This window comes from Pocillopora verrucosa, chromosome 14 (assembly GCF_036669915.1).
Source record: "Pocillopora verrucosa isolate sample1 chromosome 14, ASM3666991v2, whole genome shotgun sequence".
Lineage (NCBI taxonomy): Eukaryota > Metazoa > Cnidaria > Anthozoa > Scleractinia > Pocilloporidae > Pocillopora > Pocillopora verrucosa.
Window position 1 is genome coordinate 5,611,194 of NC_089325.1, and position 18,920 is coordinate 5,630,113.

The window sequence follows — 18,920 nt, forward strand, 5'->3', positions numbered from 1 at the left end:
TAATATTACCACGCACTTTATCCACAGTGGGGGCTTTAGTTTTATTGAAGAGACGTGCGGGAAAAAAATGCGAGCTCCGCTTTTAGGCTTGCCTAAATCTATATATTATTCTATTGTGCTCATGAAATTGATATCATTGAAAGACGTGCGGGCCATGTGTATATTCTATTGTACTTATAAGGTGATATCACTGAAAGACGTGCAGGCCATGTGCATCGACAAGAACAAATTTATTTTCTTTTTGACGGAGTGTCTGCCATCTGCACGACACAGTGCTATTCAACGCAGGAAGTATGTTATGGCCAGCTATTGAATAGTCTATGAAAGGTGGGCAAACCAAAGTAAAAGGGGACAACCACAAGGCCTTACGTTGAGTAATTTTTGAGTGAAACTTACCGATATCATGGTGGATTCTAAACAATCAAGAGAATATATTGCAGGAAAATATAGGCCCAGGGTCGATAAGTCCCTTATCACTTCTTTGCCATAAAACGTTGACTCTTGCACGTGTGGAAGACTTGACTTGGATTCCCTCAGAAAAGAAAAAGGGAAGAGCGTATTTAATATCCATGAGAAAGCTTCCATGTCTGGAGGATGAACCTTGATCATTTCCATTTTAGGAAACTGATACAGTAAAGCTACATAGAAAACTTTGTTTTTTCACTGCAGTTCGGAAAGTGAAATAGGAACTGCATCTCCTGACCCAGTTGACCAGCTCGTCACAGATTTTTGTGTGTTAAGTCATGTTCCCATATCACTGGAACACTGTAAAAGGAAAATGGTAGCAGCTTGAAGGTTGTAATTTCCTTTTTTGAAGCGGCCTTGCTGCCAGACAGTGTGTTACTTTCACTTTACCGAATTTGGAACTTGACCCAATGCAAATATCGAAGAGCAAAACACTGCTTCAGTTTACTGATTCAAAGTCATGACCAATGATTTCCGTCACAATTCTAAGAAAAATGTAAACAAATTAACCTTTGGGTCAACATGGCTAAGAGGGTATACCAAAATAACCGGATCGAACGGCTGACTGACGTTCTGCGGAAATGTAAACGAGAAACCGTCTAAAGTCCTTTTTTTTTCCTCGAAACATGGTTGCTTTCCTTTCTGCCCACTTATACCTGCTCCATTGGCGATCATATATGCTTAGGGATATGTTTGAAGACGTTAAAACAACACTTTAAGAGTGTGGATAAGCTACCACTTCCTTGCTTATCAAGTTTATATCCGACTTATCGACCGTTTGAGCTAAATGCTCGGTAACAAAGAGTGACTGTTTTTGTCGGAGAATCTGAACTTGCACCAAGGAGCACCCGATAAACTCACTGACGGCTGAATGAACAAAATGTACCGATGGCCGAAAGAAGTCCTTTTTGTCTTTTGTCTTTTGTCTTTTTGCAGTAACAGGTAAGCGTAGGTGTATGATATAGTAGCTAATAGTTTGTATTTATTCATTAAGAGTTAAGGAAATTAATTCGTTTCAAAGCGACCTCACCCGAAAATCACGAGGTTTCGATCTGTAGTTAAGCTATCCAATCTATGTAATCTAATATTTGCAATTTTGTTCACTATTAATTGAATAACAGGTTCCTCAAGCAGTCAGCACAAGAACACTTAATACTTGTAAAAGGGAATGTATTTAGTAAGTTCGAGGCGGATTTTTCGCACTGCATCTAGCCATCAAAAGCAGCTTCCTAATTTGTGTACATGAAATTCAGTAAATCGAAATGTAGATGCAAGTATGCCGAATCAGTATTTAGAGCAGGAGAGGGAAATTATCAACAATAACGACATATTTAGGTATATAATGCATTATCTTTCAAAGAGTCGTGAATAGCAAATAACAAGAAAGGGAATGCCAAAATGTCATCTTCATGCATTCACTTTACTTCCCTTTACAACATGTTATCTAATAGATAAGTAACGTGAAAAGGCAAACTTATCAGGTATCAGACTAGCAGATGATATATCAAGTAACATGAATTTAGCTAAACTTAGCTTATTCACAAGAAAATGTATAACAACCAGAAGACAGAATGTCCACTGAATGAGATCTCTTGACGTGAATTTACCCCCTGACTTAGGCCTTCAACCACTTCAGGGAATCCTGAAGGCGTTGAGATTCAAAGGACTATAATTGGAGAAAAGAGCTTAAAATTAATTAAATAATAGTGGTTTCGTGATGCTTTGAGCAACTGAGGAAGGCGAGAGCGTTCGAAAACTCCCGCGAAAGCTGGGGTCTCAAGATTTTGAAAGCGGTATTTTTAAGACAGTGCCGCTGTTTACCTTGTAATAAGCTTTTCGTGAAATATCAGATTACGAATTAAGTGCTCTTCCGCTACATTTATTTTTAAATTGCATGTTGTGTCTATACCGTTTGAATCAAAACATTTCTGTTAGGACAAATAGATATTTAGTACAAGCATTTTGCTGTATGGAAATATTATTTCTGAACATCCGTTCGACTAACTAAGTGAAAGTGACCTTTCGGTACAAAATTCAGTAAACGAAGAAAATTATGTCGTGACTGATCCATGTTCCCTGCAAATTTCCTGGCTTTACAACAGAAAGATGGCTTTCAAACTTGACACAATTTTCCTATCTTATAGCCAAGAAAGGCAACAAAAAGATCCGAAATATAGCTTTAGTTCACCTTAAACTGAACCTCTTCATTTCTAGGAAATCTGGAGTCAGTCAAGCGTTACTACTTAGCAATATTGATAAAATTTCGCACTTATCCTTTTCCATTTTCTTATGGATCGAAAATAACTAAAATAACTTGGGCAAATAATAGTATTTGAAAATATTTTATGCTTCTACGCACTACAAAGGTGGTTCATATGAACGTATAATGCATCTTTCGTCGGGCAACAGATAACGCACGTTTTAAAATGATATCTTGTTGTAAGAAGGAAAGAGGTACGGTTATATCAGCAGCATTTATGCGACACTCAAAATTTTCTAGGAATCTGAACCTCATTATATTCGTCTGCAGTGATCCAGTCGCTTCAGGTATATCAATTGTTTACAATAGCGCTTTCTTGGAATTAATACATACGAAATTAAAATCATTGACTGTATTCAGAAACCAGAATCTGTTTTGGTTCTTGTAGAGTACTTCGAAAACATTTATATCGCCCTTTTACGGTGTACTAAAAAAGAAACTATTGGCCGAAAATATAAAACAATAATAGAAGGGGTGTTTGCTTCTGCATGAAGCGACATTCGCTTTAGGATTCCTTCGCTAAAGCCATTTAATTTACACATCTGGTTTACTGGCAAACTGGCGTCGTATTCAAAGCGAAAAAGGTGCCGTGTTATGCCCTTCACGTTCACTAGGTCGTTTGTGTCTAAGGGGGGGGATTTTAAATTTCAGTTTAACTAAGTCTTTTAAGAATATTGAATCTCTAGCTCCGCAATCAACTTAAGAATATCAAAAACTGTAGGTTTTGTTTTTTACAATTTCCATGTAAAAATGTTCGCCGCCAAAATGCTCGGTTATTATAAAGTATGATGTAGGGTGGATAATATTTTCAATATCGTTCAAATTCTCAACGCAACAACGACAGAAAAAAACTTACCTGTGAGGCACTGAATCACAACGTCAAAGGATCGAAAGTTTAAATGCTTTCATCGTTACGATAAACACATGCTGCTCTGCTTTGTATATCCTTGGGTATTCAAGCTTAGTCGTTCCTTCTCCAGAAACTAAGCCAAAAAAAACTCGAAAATGCACATAGCCAACAGCAACCTTATCTTTACGATTCAGAAATTTGAATGAACTGATGATTTTTCAATGAACACTGCATAGCATTTTGCAGAGAGTCAAAAGCTTCCCATGATTCCGAGAATTCACGTGATATTCATGACTGAGCAGATGGGCTTCAAATGGCTTAAGGGGTCATTACCATTCTAAAGCCTGTCGTCAGGACCAGCATCTGATGCATCCACCGCTTGTCAATCGATCAATTAGTCATAAAAAGGTGTTACTTTAGGACCTATACTTTCATATAGTCGTACTCTGATATTGCAAAAGTTGCATAACATAAAACAATGATCCTGATCAATATATTTTATGATAATTAGTCAATAACACGAGATTCTAAGAATCGCACGCTGACATGAGCAAATCAACATGATCAAGACATTATTCTAAGGCTCTGAGCGGACTTGCACCGAGCTACATGAAGAATTACGTGAGTTACAAGAGTTCGAGTCATGAGGAAAGATCCTAAAACAACCGGCTCCTTGACTGGCCTTGTAGCATAAAACGTATGGGTATAGGATGGGACGTACTCGGTGGCTGCATGGACTGAAGCTATATTAGACAATTATCATCGGTAGCATTGACCAAAACTAAGCTAACGACTTATCTTTTAGATGGTACATGTTCTTCGGTGCAGGTTATGTAGATTCAGTGGTATTCAAAGCCATGTAAGGCTAGTGAAGTGTGTTTAAAGAAATCTTTACTGGGATTTGCCGATGCTTACTCCTGAATTTTGCTGAAATTGACGGTTATAATATTATACTGCCCAATATTATTGATGCCAGTAAAACACATGCGGGTCATGTGCATCGATCGGTAAGAAAAAATCCTCGAAGAAGTTTCATTGTTAAAAAAATGAACCGTGATCATTGCCTTGTTAGGAAACTGATACAGTTGTTTACGAAACTATGCTTATTCACTCAGGCCGGAAACTGAAATCAGGACTGCTTCCCCTTATACAATTGACCTGCTTGTTATATAAAGATTTTTGTGTGTTAAGTCATGTTTCCATATCACTGGAACACTGTAAAAAGAAGATGGTGGCAGCTTGAAGGCTGTAACTTCCTTTTATTGAGTGGCTTTGCTGCTAGACAGTGTGTTACTTTCACTTTACTAAATTTTGAACTGAAGCCAATGCAAATATCATACAGCAAAACAATGTAAAACACTCCTTCAGTTGACTGATTCAAAGGCGTGACCAACGATTTCCGTCACAATTCTAAGAAAAATATGATAGTCTGAGAACAAATATAAATCTTTACGTCAATATGGCTTAGAGGGTATACTAAAATAACCCGGTCGAATGGCTAATTGACTTTCTGCTGAAATGTAAACGAGACAAAAGTTCATAGAACCGCCTCGAGTCGTTCTTCTTTTCCTCGAAACACTCTACCCACTCACTTCTGCTCCATTTTCGATCATGTTCGCCAAGGTATATGCTTCAAGACGTCAAAACAACACTTGAACAGTTTAGATAAGGCATTACTTCCTTGCTTATCAAGTATATCTCAGACTTATTGACCGTTTAAGCTAAGAGCTCGGTAACAAAGAGTAACTGTTTGTGCCGGATAATCAAGACTTGCACCAAGAAGCACCCGATGAACTAACTGACGGCTGCATGAACAAAATGCACCGATGGCCGAAAGAAGTCCTTTTTGTCTCCTGTATTTTTGCAGCAACAGGTATGCGTAAGTGTATGATATAGTAGCCTAGTTTGCATTCATTCAATGGAATTAATTTGTTTATTGAAAGCGACCTCATTACCAAAATCATGTGGTTTCGATCTGTAGTCAAGCTATCCCAACTATGCAATTTGATATTTTCAATTTTGTGTACCATTAACCGATAACAAGTTCCTCAAGCATTCAACACAAGAGCAATTCCTAATTGTAAAGTATTTAGTAAGGTCCAAGCGCATTTTTCACACTGCATCTAGCCATCAAGTGCAGCTTCCTCTTTCACTTTGTATACATGAAATTCAGTAAATCGAAATGTAAATGCAAGTATGCCGAAGCAGTATTTAGGACAGGAGAGGGAAATTATCAACAAAAAAATCAACAACAACATATTTAAGTGCATAATGCAGTATCTTTCAAAGAGTCGTCGATAACAAATAACCAGAAAAGGAAGTGTCGTGTGTTATCTTCCTGCATTCGCGCGTAATTAATCCGACTCATCATAAGGAGTCCTTTACACTTTACTTTCCTTAACAACAACATGTTATCTGGTTCATAAGTAACGTGAATAGGTAAACTTATCAGGTATCAGCCTAGCAGATAATATATCAAGAAACATGACTCTAGTTGAACTTAGCTTATTCACAAGAAAAAGTATAACAACAAGAGGACAGAATGTGCATTAAATGAGATATCTTGAGGTGAATTAAGCCTCTGACTCAGGCCTCCAACCACATCGGGGAATCCTGGCAAAGGAGCTGAGAATCAAAGGACTATAACCCGAGAAAAAGGCTTGAAATTAATCGACGAATAGTGGTTTTATGATGCTTTGAGCAACTGAGGAGAGCGAGAGCATTCGCAAACCCCCGCGAAAGCTGGGGTCCCGAGATTTTGAAAGCGGAGTTTCGAGTTTCTACACAGTCTAGTGCCACTGCTTACCATGTAATGAGCTTGTCGTGAGATGTCAGATTACGAATTAAGTGCTCTTCCGCTCCATAATGTTTAAATTGTATGTTGTGACTATACCGTTTGAATCAAAACATTTCTGTTTAGACAAATAGATATTTAGTAAAAGCATTTTGCTGTATGGAAATATTATGTGTGAACATCCGTTTACTAAGTGAAAGTGACCTTTGGGTACAAAATTCAGTAAACAAAGAAAGTTATGTCGACTGGTCCATGTTCCCGACAAATTTCCTAGCTTTACAACAGAAAGGTGGTTTTCAAACTTGAAACCTTTTTTTATTTTATAACTAAGCAAGGTATCCAACGGATGCGAAATAGCTTAAGTTCACCCTGAACTTCACCTCTTCATTTCTAGGAAATCGGGAGTCAATCGAGCATTACTACTCAGAAATGTTGATAGAATTGCGCACTTATCACTTTCCATTTCCTTATGGATCGATGGTCGTTTTATACTCAAGACGTATTATTCCTCTAAAAGAACTTGGGGAAATAATAGTATTTGCAAATATGTCATGCTTCTACAGAGTAGAAAGGTAGTTCATCTGAACGCATAATGCGGCTCTTTGAAGGAGAGACCTGCATTACGCGTTTAATACATCTTGAAGATGCAATACAAGGTTAGTCCATATGAACGCATAATGAATCTCTTTGTTTAAAGGCGGGCAAAGCACGTTTTAAAATGAGGTCGTGTATAATTAGAAAAAGAGCCACAGTTATGTGCTTGAAGTAAATGGGCTCCTTCACGATTGGTCTTTAAAGTCGCTCAGAAGAAATTCAATTGTTTTGTGATACCCTCAGTCTTTCTTTGAGAGAAGGTTCATCTCAGATTTGGTATTTATTCATCATCCATTTTCTGTTTCTTAACTCCCCAGGACATCATGCTCGTTTCTGTTTCTTTTTGAAATCATGGTCTTCGTAGCGACTTCTTTTTCTTTTCCTTTGCCAGAAGACAATTTCACAACTTCCAACACGGCCGAGGCTTCATTGACCACGGCGACTGTTCGTTTTAATTTGGCCGCCCATAATACTATGAATTATTCGTCTCTCGTGGTTTGTCTTTTTATGCGTTCCGGCTTAATATTAGACGTATCACATGAAAAACGCTTTGTCCAAAAAAGCAAAAGCCAATAAAATAATTGTCATTTCCCAATTTATATTTAATTGTTGAATTGTTAAATAACAGATCAACTAATAATCAATTGCTGAGCCCGAAAAATCTTCAACCTAGAAATATACCTAAAAAATATTACCAGTATTAGACAATCATCCAGAATCATTGACTCAATCAAAATCATTGAGGGGGGAATTATAAGGATGCTACAGAGCCTTTATGGGGGATCAGGTAGATTTTATTGTAACGCAACCAAAATTTTCCCTTCCCTTTCCCCCTTGCGATAAATAAAGACCGATGCCTTGCAATATCATTTACAGGATCCATTCAAGCTATAGTTTATCCAAGTATAATCTCTGCTCCAGAAAAGCCAACAAAAGCCTTCACCGGCCACACTGTGTCATTAAAGTGGCATTACAATTCAGGAGATCTAAAGAATGATCTTTTCGAAGTGGTGTTTGGTATTTGGAAGAGTCCTGGCTTCCTGAAAACAAAGTTGATAGCTGTCAACTCAACTGGTTTTGCCTCAACGAGGTCTTCATATAAGTCATCTGTGGGTTGGGCAGGAAATTTGACATCCTCTATCGCAGTGTTTGAACTTTACAATGTAAAACTAAAAGATAGCAAGAAGTATGGAATTGTGGTGGAATATGGTCTCCAGCATACCCCGTTGACCGACACAGTTCAGCTTCAAGTTAGTAAGTAATATCGTTGAAGACAACTCGGAGTATGTTGGCTAACTCAAAATGATACTTTTGGTTGCTGTCATTATGGTTCATCTGTAGGTTATAAGACGGAGTCCGCTGAAAAGAGGTACATGCATGTCTCTTCAATGAAGGCACCAATTGATAAGGTTAGAGGGTCATTGTTTTGTTCTGTCGGGATCAAAGTTAGAGTTCCTTGACCGGAGGGGTCTCTGAATTATCAAAATAAATCGATAAAGGTTATTTCTAGTTACATTTAGTTACAGTACGATTGATCCAGATAAATTTGTTTGCAGCCATGCCTGATCTACCGAGAATCACGAACGTCAGTAAACCGGCGCCGCTCAGGAAAGGACAGAACGTGAACCTTACATGTATTGCCCAAGGCTTGTCTCCTGTTCAAGTCATGTGGAAAAGAAATGACAAAGTATTAGTCAGCGGTACTTCTAAAGCCATATTGACCCTAAGAAATATTACAGCTGAGGACTGCGGCGATTACGTTTCTGTCGCTAAAAACACCGCCGGAGAAGATACTAGGACTGTTATCCTACTAGGTAAATGGTTTCCCATACGCTTGCCAGACGAAGTTTCTTAAGGTGATTCCTCAATAAAAAAAATTATCGCACAATTTTTTTAAACTTTAGATAAGTCACCGTGCTTGTTTAGGAGATATATGCGTCAGGTACTGGCACTAATCACACGCGTCATTTCACAGGTTTATGGTATATATGGTGCAGCTGGAAGGAAGGGTTTTCAAAGTAACACGTAAAAAAAAAAAAAGATAGGTAGAAATTCTCAAGCGTATGGAACAATTTGGTTCATAATTTGTGAGAAAATCACGCAAATTTAAACGATATTGACTCAAAACGTTCCACGAGTCGTTCCTTTCGAGTTCATGATTTGTATTGGGCTTCGAGCACGCTTTTAGCTTTATCTTTTTTCCGTTCGAAGTTTTTTTTTTAATTTCCCTAATTTAAAGGGGATAATTTTTTCATCAAAATTATGCAATAAAAATATAGGTCACCTTCCTCATTCAAGAGCTGAAGACCATCGTACCTCTTTAAATATACCGTGTTCTCGGAATGCGCGCGCGCTCATTCCCCTAATTACATGATTCTTATGCGCAATACAGGATGCGCAGTGCAATACTGAGGAATCACCTTAGGATGAAGCTCCGAGCGTTAGCCCTTCGTATTTCCCCTGGAATTCCTCTTAAAAAACTAATTTTCCTGCTTGAAACAGTACTTCCGGAAAGCCCAACTATACTGAATTCAGACAAAATAGTGACCAGTCCCAACTGGACGCTACGATGGTCAGCGGTTGAAAGTGAAGGAGAGCTGCAGATGACGTATACAGTTTGGCAAAAACGTGATAGTGAAGAATCATGGCAACTGGAAAATGTTACAAGAAACATATTTCACTTTGGACTTGAGGATAATACATCTTACTCGTTCGTGGTGAAAGCTTGGAACAAATGTGGAGACAGTATGTTGGACAGAGACAAAATGCTGAACATATCCACCGACTTTGAAAACAAAGTTTCACAAGGATATCGCGTCATATCTCGCGAAACAGTTCCAACAGAAAACATGGTTCCGACAGGTAAGAAAATGGAAAAAAAAAATCATCATTACTGCCCTATATGTTTCTTCTTAGTCAGTTTATTTTCGGTCAATAGGTCACATAAAAGTTTGCAGATACATGGTGGCTGCCACTAGACTCAATTTTGCTCATAGGCGTAATTGTGTACCTGAACATTTCATGGTTATCGTAGACAAAATGCCACATAAACATGAATGACTTTAAAGCCCAGAAATTGGGTTGTTTTGTAGGTGAATGTAGAGAGAGACTACGTGACTGAATCTTCTTGGCCAAGAGCATAAAGCTGGGGAGGGGAAGAGGCACAAAGTAATGACCGCGGTCTGGCTCAAAACCATGGACATGCCAATCTAGTGAACCAATCAAAACTTCACCCCATTTCCCAGATGTTAACTGTTTTAAATTTCATTCAACAGAGACTGAGACTACACTGACTCCATTCTCCAGCAGCGGACAAATAGACGTCGATTCCTCGTGGAAAATTGATTTCATCATTTTAATAGTAGTGGGCATCATAATTTTAATGGTAATTGCAATTGTGGTTCTGCGGAAAAAAATTATCCAAGACAAAGAAGATGGTCAAAGTAAGTAACTTAAAGCGTGCCCTTTGATTGAATGTTGTAAGAAAAAGCTGTAATACATGTTATAACAGAGCCTATCAGGAAAAAGGATAATTTTGTATTCATATGAAATGGAGTCACCTAGAGTTCAAAACAAAAACAGGCAAATTGCCTCTACAGCAAGAAAACACAATTCATTCGAGCCGCCATTGATTTTAGTTTTGCATCTGATTGGTTGGGGAGTTATTTTAGAACAATCGCAGAGCAGAGTGAAGTAAACCATTACAATTTAGATATTTTTTAAATAATGTATGCCTTATAAATCAGTTACAGATAGCTTAACCATCAATGATGAAGAAGACGAGGATAAAGCTTTCAGTCTTTTGAAGACGTGAAATCATGTTAGAGTCAAAGGGAACGAAAAATCTTCGTTAAAAAGAGTAACAATTTTTCTATTTTTCTCTCCAAAACTCCATAGGACCCCAAGATTTGTGGAACGGAGGGTAGGTATTCAGTGGCAAATTAATCTTTACGAGGCATTATTTCAATATCTTTCTGTCTCTTATCAACGGGAAATTGAAGAAATTTAATCATATTTAATCATATGATATTCAGCTTTCTTTAATTTTGTAGATTCGCAGGAAAAAGTTGTAGTTCATCGAGCTAGACATCAAAAAATATATGTATCAAAAATGGTAATAGGACCGTATGGAGTCCAATTCGGTCTGTAATTATACGAGTGATTAACAAAATCGGACAACCTCGAAGCGGAGTCCGATTGGTTTATCACGAGTATGATTACTGACAGAATTGGACGACAAGAAATCCTGTTACCAATTAATCATAACCATTTCAATTTCCGAAAAAAATACACCTTCAACAAATATCTCCAGTTGAGACAGTGTCTTTAGTTAAATATTCCTCCATTTTGGAAATTGCCTCGTTTTTCTTTGGATAAGTGGTTGTTGCTAAGGTTATTGTGATCAATTCTGTGATTGGTGGATTTAGCTGACTGGACCTTGTATGATTAGCTGCTTCAACTGTCCGATTACAGGTGTCCGATTACAGCCAACTATCCGATTACACTGTCCGATTACAACTGTACAAAATGATAAGTGAAAAATGAAGCAGTTGATACACCAATCACATTTGAGGAAATTGTAGTGGTTAGGATTAAACACTGTATCAATCAATGTTATTTTTTCATTGATTAGGATAAGTACTCGAATTGAACCAAAAGTTACGTCCGGTCGATGAGTTGATAAACAACAAAAATATAGATTTTCATTATTTGATATGGATTGCTTTTTCAGGTTAACCACATCGTTTTCAAATTTACGAGTAAATTCTGCGTTTGATCAGGTGGGGAAAGAATAACCTGTATGGTCTCTTTTAGTGTATACTGAAACAGCTCAAGGCATTCAAGGCACGCTCTGATTGGCCACTTAAACGCCGCACATCCCTTGCTATTCACCTCTGAGCAACTCGCAGGGGATTAAGATCCAAAATATCGTAATCGTTAAAGGAATAAATAAGTTAAGATCATCTTTTTGTGCTATTTAGTATTTACTTAAACAACTATCCACCTCAGAGTCGGTGGTTAACGAGGATAATTACCTCGCCGCTTCACGACTTGGTAAACGTCCACCACCAGCATTCATCTACCGCAAAACATTCTCTACTACGGTGAATAGTTATAAGCTACCGTTGGTTTAATCCAAAGATTGTTTCACTATTACTATTTCCAGTTGTTCTCGTTGCCACAAAAAGGTCGAATGCTTCATGATAGTTTGGTTTAGTCACCTGAGTTGATAATGCGAATTAGCCACCATGAAGAGATTAAGGTCACTTTTGTTGGAATGGCATCCTGAAATTCAGTTCATGCCAAGAACAAAAACCGATTCATACATTGATCGACTCACCACAAGTACCACCCAGTCCTGAAAAATTGAAGAATAAGAATTGCCTTACTGAAATATTCTCTTTTACCCTTGACGTAACCTCATCGCCTCCAGAGACCTAAGTATCTAACCTCTGACAAAATCAATTTATTGAATGATTTGTTTGCAGGCTCATGAGAGTTCTACAGAAACAGAACCAGTGACGACAGTGGTGACTTCACTGGGACCTTCACAATCCTCGCTGACGAAAGAAAAACCAGTATCAGCAATAGTGGCTAACACTGAGGAAGGAACAGGAGAGACGCCCGAGATGAGCTCCGTTGCTGCTGCATGCTCCTCTGGTCAGGAGGTCATGTCCTTAACGACGTTTTCCTCACGTGAAAATTATGAGAGTTCTTCAGAAAGAGAACCAGTGACGACAGTGTTGACTTCACTGGGTCTTTCACAATCCTCGTTGACGAGAGAACAACCAGTATCAGCAATAGTGGCCAACACTGGGGAAGAAACAAGAGAGAGACCTGAGATGAGCTCCATTGCTGCTGCATGCTCATGTGGTCAGCAGGTCATGTCTTTTACGACGTGTTCTTCACGTGAAAATTATGAGGCGTTGCACAACTCCACTGAAGTGAACGCCCAAGTTGCAGCAGCTCCAAATGCAGGGAATGAAAACATTGTCCAAGTTCAAGAGGAAACAGTTCGACGTCCTGACACGTTCAGAGAGAACAAACCTCCAAATAACACAACTCAAGGAGTGAATCATTCGGAAGATTACCTGCAACCGGTGGAGCACTTACACTTACAAGCTGCGTTTCAAAACGGAAGTAGCTCCCGATGTTGTCGTGGAAAGATACAAACCTTGCCTCAAGGTCGTCCTGTACCTAAGCCCAGAGGAAAATTGTCCACGTTTGCAGGAATGACGTCAAATTCGCGCAGGCAAGGGGTTCAACAACAAGCAGATGTCGAACGAGTTAACCAATCAAGGTTCTGCACTCCTCATCCAAGAGTTCTACAAGGTGAACACAGTTATCTGAATGATAGATGTGCAGCAACCCCGTATGAGAGCCCAAGTTATCCACAATCAGTTTTACCTTCTACTTCCAGGAGGGAGTCACCATACACGAAAGTGCAGAACAACACCAACTGGGAAGTGCCCGGCAAACGCTTGAGACTATTTAAAAGGATCGGCGGTGGAACATTCGGTCAAGTGTGGGAAGGTGCTGTATTGGATGTGCGTAATACTCAAGGCTGGTCTATTGCAGCTGTTAAAATGCTAAAGGGTACGTGCTACTGCTAACAAAATATAAAAATGCCTATAAATCCGTCCTGACTATCGACAGCTTTTAAGGCGAAAGGACGGAGCACTAAATCTAATACCTCATATAATTATCTCAGAGGTGTTTGCATGCACTGCTAAAAATCTTAGATTCGTAAATGATATTTTCTTTGAGATAACTAATCTAGGACTGGGAAACATCACATAATCATGCAGCTTCTAATTTCGCTATCTCTTACACACACAAAAAACACGTTATTATTTAAAACCAAAGAGGTAATGTTACATTAAAAGTGCTTAAAATTTAAGATTCATCTTCGTTCTCTAATGAGTGAGGAATTAGTAGCATGTGCTGCTGGATCACCAGTAACAAGAATTGATAAAGGCACATTGTAATGCAAGCAGTACTTCTTCAAAAAGAAGGAAAGAGTTTTGTGTCGTATCAATAAGTTATTGAGGAAGTCGCAACTCAATCAGAAAAACTCTTCATTTTTGTGTAAGGATAAGCTACGTAGTAAAAGCCTCAAAACAAAAACTTTGAAAAGAAAAATTCTTTGGACCAAGTTTTCTGAAGGAGCGAATGAACAAGATTAAGTTAGAAATACTGTAACTAAAGTTCTCGTGACATTCGCTGTTGCAGAAAATTCCTCGAAGTCGGATCGAATGGATTTGTTGTCAGAGCTGGACTTGTTGAAGAAACTTAAACCCCATCCTAACGTGATACAATTGTTGGGCTGCTTGACTAAAGACATACTCCGATGTAAAGGAGGGCGTGAATTTAGTGAGTCGGATTATTTCTATCCTATATGCGAGAAGTAAAGATATAGTCGGGAAGGGAAAAGTCTGTCTTTGTTATATCAAAACTGAAAAACATGCACCCTGAAGAGATTTGATTTCTTTGTTTGCTATTGTTGCTTGTTTGTATGTTTGTTTGTTGGTTTTTTCATAATCACACCCCGATTGCGTTCTTCGACGGGACGAGGAGACTGGGACAGTCGCTTTTACTTCAGAAATTGTTGTTTCAAAAACCAGAGCTGATCGGAAATAAAAAAATAAATTGTATTAGCGGCTAAATGCAGTTATTTGATGGCTAGAGTAGGAAAATAATCGATCTTTCTCTGCGTCAGAATGCCATTGTATAACTTCGACTCCAAGGATTCATTTTCTTTGCATATTCAGGGCCGCCTCTTGTTATTCTGGAGTTTGTCCCTCATGGTGATCTCCTTGGATATCTAAAGAAAAGTAGAGGCGAGACAGATGACTACTACGACGTTGAATGCGCAGAAACTTCATTGAAAATACCAACAGGACAACTTTACAAATTCGCTTGTGATATTGCACGGGGAATGGCGTTCATATCTGCTCATCAGGTGTGGTATTTCACTTAATCTGTTCCATTTTCATCACACGTGATATATTTAACAATTGCTCAGCGATATATTTAACGATTAAATATCTAGCCACGGCCACTAAGGTGAAAAGTTGTGTAAGTATATACTAAAATACTTAGATAACATAGCACGAAAAGATGATTTTATCTAATTTATTCCTGCAACGATTACGATATTTTCGGGCTCAAATCCCGTGCGAGTTGTTCAGAGGTGAATAGCAAAGGATATTTGGAGATTGAATAGCAAATAAGAGGGCGTCTTCAACACTATCCACTGTTTAGTATATACTAAACTCGAGTGTACACTTCGTCCATATGCGATATTTCAATTTTTTTATATATCCAGCTTTCATACTAACAGACATTTTATTCTCGTGCTAAGAACGCTTGAGAGGAAACTAACTAAACATGGACAAACACAAAGTTAAGAATTAAGAATAAGAGGTGCAAGTCTTTGTCAAAATTAAAAATACAACATTTCAAACTGAATTGAGAAAACCTTCGTGAAATTCAGTTCTCAAGGAATGACGATAATTCAAAGCGATAGTGTTGAGAAATTTACTACACGAGGTTAAACACTGGGCGAAATATTATTTATCAAATTGTTTGTTCACTCGTAGTTCGTTCACCGAGACTTAGCAGCGAGGAACGTGTTGGTTGGCGAGGGTCTGCGCTGTAAAATCACTGACTTTGGAATGGCAAGAGATCTTGGCAAAGATAAAATTTATGTCAGGAGGTCGAATGTAAGTAAGCATGTACCCACTTACAGGTACGATGAGTGCGTACTGCTCCCCCCAACCCCTCCTTTCCACGACCTTTCAAATTCGTTACTTCTCAGACTTGATCACATTGATCCTAGTATCTCAAACTTTTGGAACTTAGAAATTTATTGACAACTGAACTTACAGAACACTCATTCTGGCTCTATACCGAAAGTGATTAAATGTTCATTGCGTTATTTCATAGGGAGTTGTACCAGTGAAGTGGATGGCAGTTGAATCACTAACAAAACAAGTTTTTACCACAGAAAGTGATGTGTAAGTAGATTGATGAGCTTGAAGTAAAAGTGATAACACTTTCCCAAAGGAATATTAACTCAGCGCCCTTTTTAAGAATTCAATGTCTCTTTAGCGTGAAATCAAATCTTCATGTTTCCCCTCCGATGTTTCCTGCTGAACAGTAACCTGATCATGTAAGAAAGCGAGAAAAGTTTCTTGTATGGGATAGATTTTTCGATGGTCTACATTACAAGAGACTCTTCGCAAACCAAAAATGGTGATAATCATCTGAGACAGATAGCGGTAACATAATATAAATATAATTTTTTTTCTTTTTGTCTTTCCTTTTTTTTCAGGTGGAGTTATGGCATCGTCCTACATGAGATATTCACACTCGGTAAATGAAATTTTTTCAGATTTTTGGGAGACTTGGGGTTATTTGGACTCCAATTTCAAACGTCGTCATATTTTATTTTCGGAGTAAAAACCGTGAGATGGCGGAGAAAGCCTGAGGAGAACACGATATCAGCCTAACTAAGTCACTTCTTGTCGAGGAGGCCTGACAATCATCCGTGTGCTGATTATAGACCGTTAAACTGGAATTTCAAGTGCGATCGTGGGGGGCTGCTATCGAACCCAAACAGAAAGTATCATTGTGATCATTCGGGCGTGGGTAGTCCTGGAAAGAACAATACGAGCGAAAGTCATCATCAGAGGTCTCTGTGACGGAGATTCGAGGATGTTGATAAGTCAACCATTGTCACTGACAACAATCCTTTTCAGAACTACTATAATCCGGACGTGTAGACTACACAATCAACTGCTGATTTCAAACCTTTCACTCTACTGAAAAGAAAATTTGCAAGTCTGTTATTACTCAGTACTATCTTTTCTACAGAATCTTTTTCTTCAGCTTTCTGGGAGCTGACATCTTTAAGTTCTTCGCAAGCATACAAACTATTATTTTTTTTTCTGAGTCAAATACGCAGTGTTTTTTATCTTTGCAGGGGGGAACCCTTACGATGGAATGAGCGGACAAGAAGTATTTACATACGTGTCGCATGGTCATAAATTGCGAAGGTCGTCAGGCGTGAGCCGAGAATTGTACGTAGAATCACGTTCCAGCTAGATTCACACTTATGAATATGCCTCACTTATGAATAGGCCTATTCATAAGTGAGGCCCAGAACCCTTTTGGATTAATAATAATTAATAAATAATTATAACGGCTGATCAGAAGAAAGAAAATGTCTCAAAGAGCCAATCAGACCTTAAATTAAAAACGAACAAACTGCCCAAAGCGCGGGAAAACGCGGGTGATCAATTCGTGATTGCTTTCAGTTTTGTATTTGATTGGTTGAGAGAGAGGCGTAAGTTTTCTGAACCAATCAAATGGCAAAGTAAAGCAAAACCAATACAATCCGGATAACTTTCGACAATCAGTTGAAAATTGCTGCATTAAAAACTATAGTTGAGTAAGTGCGTTTCATACATGGAAATAATGCTCCAAAAGGTTCTACTGACCTAAGGAATGTATTTTTATTTTACCTTCCGCTCGTATTATTGAGGCTCATTGCCACACATGTCATTAAAACACCGGATTTTTGACCCAACAGTTCAAACCGTCATACTATTTGTTTTTTTTAACAAGTCGCTGGTTATATCGAGTTTTGGTGAGTAAAGACTGACTCATGACTTTACAGATATCTTTAATTGGTTACGTCTGTGTTTACATTGTAAATCACAAATTCCCCTGAATTTATATCCGTTTTGACAGTTGGGTTTTTGGTTTTACCCCGCGAAAACTGATCATTAAAGCAGAAAAAGGCAATGCTTCTACATTCATTCGGACAATTTGTTATCTTAACAACATGATCACTTGATTCCTACAGATATAAATTGATGCTTCAGTGCTGGGACCAAGAGCCATCTAGGCGACCGACATTCGAATCAATTACGTCGTGGATGGAAACTTTAACGCATCCTCACTGCACAGAAAGTAGGAATACCTCCCAAATTATAAGCTGGGCGTAATGTATATCAATGAACTTTTACCTACTAACAAGGTTGGAACAGAAAATACTTCAATACCAACAGGGAATGGAAGTCTTGATAAATTTTCCCGGCTTTAAATTACCAAGTTAGCAAGAGAAGATAATCCTTTCTTGATGTTAATCGTGGTTCAAGGGTTTTCCTTTGGTTACGTTATCCAGCAAAGAGGTTGGAATCAATTATTGTCTATATTTTTGCAACACAGAATCGATACAAATAACAATTCCTAGGTTGGACGGCATTCATATAGTGACGCTTATGTTTGTTTTATAGCTGTTCAAAAAATAGGAAGATTTTAAGTATATTATTATATAAAAAACTTTATTTCTAAGTTAAATACGGTTAAAAGTATCATTCGTACAAATAAAACATATGAAAATCTCTTAACCTGGTTTACATATTGATGAAAAGAAAAGTTAAGTTCACTTGGCATGAACAACATGGAGAGATTTTCACTTACACCAAAAGCCAAACATGCCAGTAAAACCTTCGCAGTGTATCTTGGATAGTGTCACCGATTGCCCCCTTAATCAAATAACACTGGGTGGCCGGTTTACTTTGGCTCCTGGGGAGGCCAACCGACTGAGTTGCTTCACCAATGAAGCTGAATATAGGAAATTTTGTAAGGGTGTTGCGGATAACTAACCGCGAGCTTCTCGAGCTAATATACCTACTCCTTGGTTGAGCTCATGTAGTTTGCGCCTGAGCCTTTCCAAAGGTGGGTTTCTGTTATTTGCGATTTGTTTGGTTTCATCAAGTTTGTTAATAATGATCTTTCAGTTCTGGAATAATTAACCTATTTGATATGAATTCTATTTAACGAGAAAGGCCTAACAGCATCATAGAACTTTGGATTTTAATAACTCTGCTCTACGTCAAACGTGCTGCGCTGCTGAATTCTTTCCCTATTAAAGCCCATTACAG

General features: G+C 38.3%; 1 protein-coding gene across 1 annotated transcript; it reads left to right on the top strand.

Moving 5' to 3' along the window:
* The first annotated feature begins 5,021 nt into the window (after positions 1–5,021).
* LOC131782822 (uncharacterized) lies at positions 5,022–18,365 on the top strand. Its single transcript, XM_066161019.1, has 15 exons — positions 5,022–5,448; positions 7,840–8,217; positions 8,520–8,777; positions 9,466–9,825; positions 10,239–10,406; positions 10,861–10,885; positions 11,696–11,744; positions 12,453–13,560; positions 14,197–14,337; positions 14,736–14,926; positions 15,567–15,689; positions 15,913–15,983; positions 16,301–16,341; positions 16,952–17,048; positions 17,837–18,365. Exons 1-15 carry the CDS (start codon positions 5,385–5,387, stop codon positions 17,976–17,978), a joined length of 3,216 nt encoding a protein of 1,071 aa, XP_066017116.1. The 5' UTR covers positions 5,022–5,384; the 3' UTR covers positions 17,979–18,365.
* Positions 18,366–18,920: the final 555 nt, after the last annotated feature.